The sequence below is a fragment of the Acanthisitta chloris genome, unplaced genomic scaffold (genome assembly GCF_000695815.1).
Source record: "Acanthisitta chloris isolate BGI_N310 unplaced genomic scaffold, ASM69581v1 scaffold30648, whole genome shotgun sequence".
Taxonomy (NCBI): Eukaryota; Metazoa; Chordata; class Aves; order Passeriformes; family Acanthisittidae; genus Acanthisitta; species Acanthisitta chloris.
In genome coordinates, this window is record NW_008685858.1 from 810 (window position 1) to 5,035 (window position 4,226).

General features: G+C 55.5%; 1 protein-coding gene across 1 annotated transcript; it reads right to left on the minus strand.

The window, feature by feature from the left end:
* Positions 1-1,268: 1,268 nt before the first annotated feature.
* Positions 1,269-4,130, minus strand: LOC103807201 (GEM-interacting protein-like; the record flags this gene model as incomplete). Its single annotated transcript, XM_009079921.1, has 6 exons — positions 1,269-1,747; positions 2,159-2,273; positions 2,654-2,918; positions 3,442-3,638; positions 3,726-3,863; positions 3,942-4,130. Coding segments are annotated over 6 exons (1,383 nt in total), but the record flags the coding sequence as incomplete, so codon positions are not given.
* Positions 4,131-4,226: the final 96 nt, after the last annotated feature.

The following is a 4,226-nucleotide window of genomic DNA, read 5'->3' on the forward strand; positions in this document are numbered from 1 at the left end:
GCCCAGAGATTCCCTAAATCCACAACTCTCCAGTTGCTCCAGCCTTGGGTAAGAGCCTTAAAAATGCAGGAATTTCCACCCCCTCTCCCAGGTGTTGGAGCTGTGCTGGCTCAAGGCATCCAAGAATCCCTGGAAACACAGAGGGAGGGCAGAAATCCCAATCCATCCATGGAATTTGCCTCCCTTGGAGCCACAGGGAGCAGCTCCAGGCTCACTCTGAGTTCTCCCTGATCCCACTTTCCTTGGCAAACCAGGAAAAACTTCCAGGCATTTCTTTGCTAGGGATTATCCCTCCAAACCTTCCCCCCTCCCCAGGTCCCTGTTTGCTTCCATGGAAACTCAGGGGGGAAAAGAGCCATAAAAAGTGTCCAAGATGCTTTTCTGCCCTGCCAAAAAATCAGGAAAACCTCTGGAAGCAGATGGAGCACAACCACAGCTTCAGCTGGATGAGGTGTCAGGGCAAGGAAAAAGGGATGGAAAACCATGGGATGGTTTGGGTGGGAGGAGAACTGAAAGCTCTAGGGATACTCCTTCCCCTGCATAGGAAAAGTCACAAATCCCACCAGTCCCACCAGTCCCCAGGGAATCTAAGCTTGGAAAACACCTCCAGGATCATCCAGTCCAACCATGACCCAGCACAACATCTCCAGCACATCCTTGGAGGTTTCCTGGAGGTTGATGTCCTCTTCTTTCCCAGTAGATCCCTCTCTCTCTCAGAGGAACCTCCTGGGACATGGAGGGGTTGGAAAACACCTCCAGGATCATCCAGTCCAACCATGACCCAGCACAACATCTCCAGCACATCCTTGGAGGTTTCCTGGAGGTTGATGTCCTCTTCTTTCCCAGTAGATCCCTCTCTCTCTCAGAGGAACCTCCTGGGACATGGAGGGGCTGGAAAACACTTCAAGTCCAACCATGACCCAGCACAGAATCTCCAGCACATCCTTGGAGGTTTCCTAGAGGTAAGTCCCTGAGTTGATGTCCTCTCCTTTCCCAGCAGATCCCTCCCCCTTTCCAGAGGAACCTCCTGGGACATGGAGGGGCTGGAAAACACTTCAAGTCCAACCATGACCCAGCACAGCAACTCCAGCACATCCTTGGAGGTTTCCTGGAGGTTGATGTCCTCTCCTTTCCCAGCAGATCCCTCCATCTCCAGAGGAACCTCCTGGGACATGGAGGGGCTGGAAAACACCTCCAGGATCATCCAGTCCAACCATGACCCAGCACAGCAGCTCCAGCACATCCTGTCCCAAGTCCTTGGAGGGTTCCTAGAGGTAAGTCCCTGAGTTGATGTCCTCTCCTTTCCCAGCAGATCCCTCCCTCTCCAGAGGAACCTCCTGGGACACAGAGTTGTCCTCCCCTTTAAACTTGGAGATGATCCTGGCAGTTTCCTGAGTGATCTCAAAGTGTTTGTGCTGCTGCTTCCCTCCCAGGCGATGTCTGACCACGTCCGTGGGGCTGTTCCTGCCCCTGGGATTCTCCTCCAGGACATCCCTCAGGCTGGAGCTGCTGTCAGCACCATCATCCTCCAGACCAGGCTCTGCTGCCAGGGAAGTCCTCAAGGACAGGTTGGAAGCTTTGGGAATGTTTGGCTTGGTCTTCAGCTGAGCTCGGATGTACTTGGCCGGTTGACGACTGAAGTGGCACTTGGGTTGGTTCTCCTGAGCTGTGTCCACCTCATTGTCCATCTTGTCCTGCATGGAATTCTCCAGTTCCTCCAACTCCCACTCAACACTTGTACTCAGCTCTGGGGAAACAGGTGGAAAACTCTCCTAGAACAGGATTTGGGTTGAGGGTTTCTTTCCCTGTCACCTCTCCTGTCTCTTTTTTAGGACCTTCCAATCCCTCAGGCTCAACCTCCTCCTTCCAACAGTTTCATCCCTCAGGAATGGCCACAAGGAGATGACCAAAAGCTTTGGAAAGAGGAAAAAGCCACAGATCTGGATGTGGTGGGAGCCAGGAGAGCTGGTGGAGTCAGGGTGGAAAGGACCACAAGGATCATCGAGTCCAACTTCTGGACCTTCCCAGGACACTCCTAAACTTCCACCATGAGAGTGTTGTCCACGTGAGGTGAGTGTGGGATGGGGAGGTGAGAACAGAGCAGGACATGGAGGATTCCATGGTGGTTGCTCAACATCATCACCTGTTTGTTAATTACCTCCTGTGTCCCCCTGGGACAGGTCCTGGGCTCCCTCCGGAGTCGCCTCGGCTTCCCTGGAAGAGGAGTCATCAGGCACAGAGTCCATGCTTGACCCACGCCTGGAGGAGGAATTCTGTTGGAAAAAGTCACGAATGTTTCTAGGGGACACTGCTCTGAGGAGAGAACTCAACTCCCACTGGAGCTAAGGGAAAGGAGGTGATGCTTGAGCTGGAAATTCCATGGTTTGTCTTCAGCCATCACTTGGGGGGGAAGAGGGAAGGAAGTGGCAGAAAGAATGAGGGAAAAACTATGGCTCAGGATGCTTTTCCAGAGCAGGAAGGGAAAATTCCAAAGCAGCTGGAGAGCAGGAATTGAGGTTGCTTTCTCTCATTCCTCCTGCCACAGGCTCCTTCCTCCTGGAACCACCCTCTGCTTCGCTCCATGGAAAAGTTCTCCTTCCTCCCTACTCCACCTCCCAAGCTCCTCATCCCAGAAAACCTCCGGGAGCTCTACCTTGAGGGCCACGTTCCGATCTCCTTCCTCCTTTCCTGACAACCCTTCCTGGCTGGGCAGGGCTGAGCCTGAGGGGAGATCCTCCAGCCCAAACACCTTCTCATAGTTGTGGATGAGGAACTCCACGATTTGGGCTTGGTATCCTGAGTCCACCAGGCAGGACATGGAGACGTCAGTGCCCGAGCCCGGGCGGATCAGGGTGGGCCCAAACACTATGCCCAAGTTGTTTGGAGACATCTTGTTCTCTTGGTAGTTCTCTGCCACCCTGAGGAGAGAGAGGACAATGTGCAGAGGACGTGGATGGAATCACCCAACCCACATCTGCTGGGAGAAACTGTGGGAAACTTGGAGAAAACCCTTGGAATGTGCCTGGATCTGCCTGGATGGTGCAGCAGATGTTTTTCCCGAGGTGAGTCAAAGGAGCTCAACTCATGTTGTTCCTCAAGCTCTCCCTCAGCTTTTTCTGCAGAGCTACCAGGGTGGACCTTGTTGGTCATTAAGACTCTCCTAATTACTGCAGGATGGTCCTTCCCTCAGTCAGTTTTCACCCTCCTCCACTGCCCACGTGGCTCTCCTCAAGCTGCTGAGGTCCCACCAAGGATCTCCAGTGGTCAGACCCAACACCAATGACGTTTCCCAGAGCAGCTCTGGCTGCTCCATCCCTGGGAGTGTTCCAGGCCTGGTTGGATGAGACCTGGAGCCACCTGAGCTGGTGGGAGGTGTCTCTGCCACGGGAGCAACTTCCAGGACCTTTCCGAGCCACCCGTGACAACCATCGCACTCCTCACCTGTACAGGTGAGCGATGAGGTGCCTCAGGGTGTTGTAGTTGCTCCCAGGCAATTTGCTCAGCAGATCCTTCATGCCCTGGATGGGATCCAGTGGGAATCCTGTGCCCTCCACCTTCTCCTCCGTGGGTCTCTGCAGGTCCTTGGCCAGTGCCATGAGCCGATCGTAGAGGTTTGACGGCAGCACCGGCGACGAGAGCTGCGGCGCAGGAGGACAGAGGTGTGTTCCGTCACCTCGTGGCCTGGCCCCAGGACTGAGGTCAGCCAAGAGGAGTTTGGCACCTACTTCCTTGAGGAAATGCTTCAGGACCCCAGTGATGTCGTGGGGGGAGTGCTCGGAGAGCTCCACCAGGCCCCGGCCGCTCTCGAACGCTTGACACAGTTTCTCCACGCGGCACTTGGAACCGCTGACGCGGTAGATGCCCTAGAGGGCACGGCAGGGAGGTCAGGGGCTCTGGGGGAAGGGCAGCCCAGAAGACATACAAGGTGAGAAGACACTCACCTGAACCCCCAGGGCTCGAGCCTCGATCTCCGAGGTGCATCTGACCACCAGGAACGGAACCTCCTCCGGGAAGTCGCGCGGGACCTGCGCGAAGTCGACGCCGAAGAGAGGAACGCGGGCGGGCAACTTCTTGTGGCCACAGGTGATGAGGAGGTTCTCCAGACACTTCTTGTGGCAGGCCAGGGAGCACTGTAAGGGCAGCACCGTGAGTGGGTATGGCTGGTCATGGTGGTGGTGGAGTAGGGAGGTGTCCTGCTCCCCCAACCATCAGGGGCAACCAGGCCC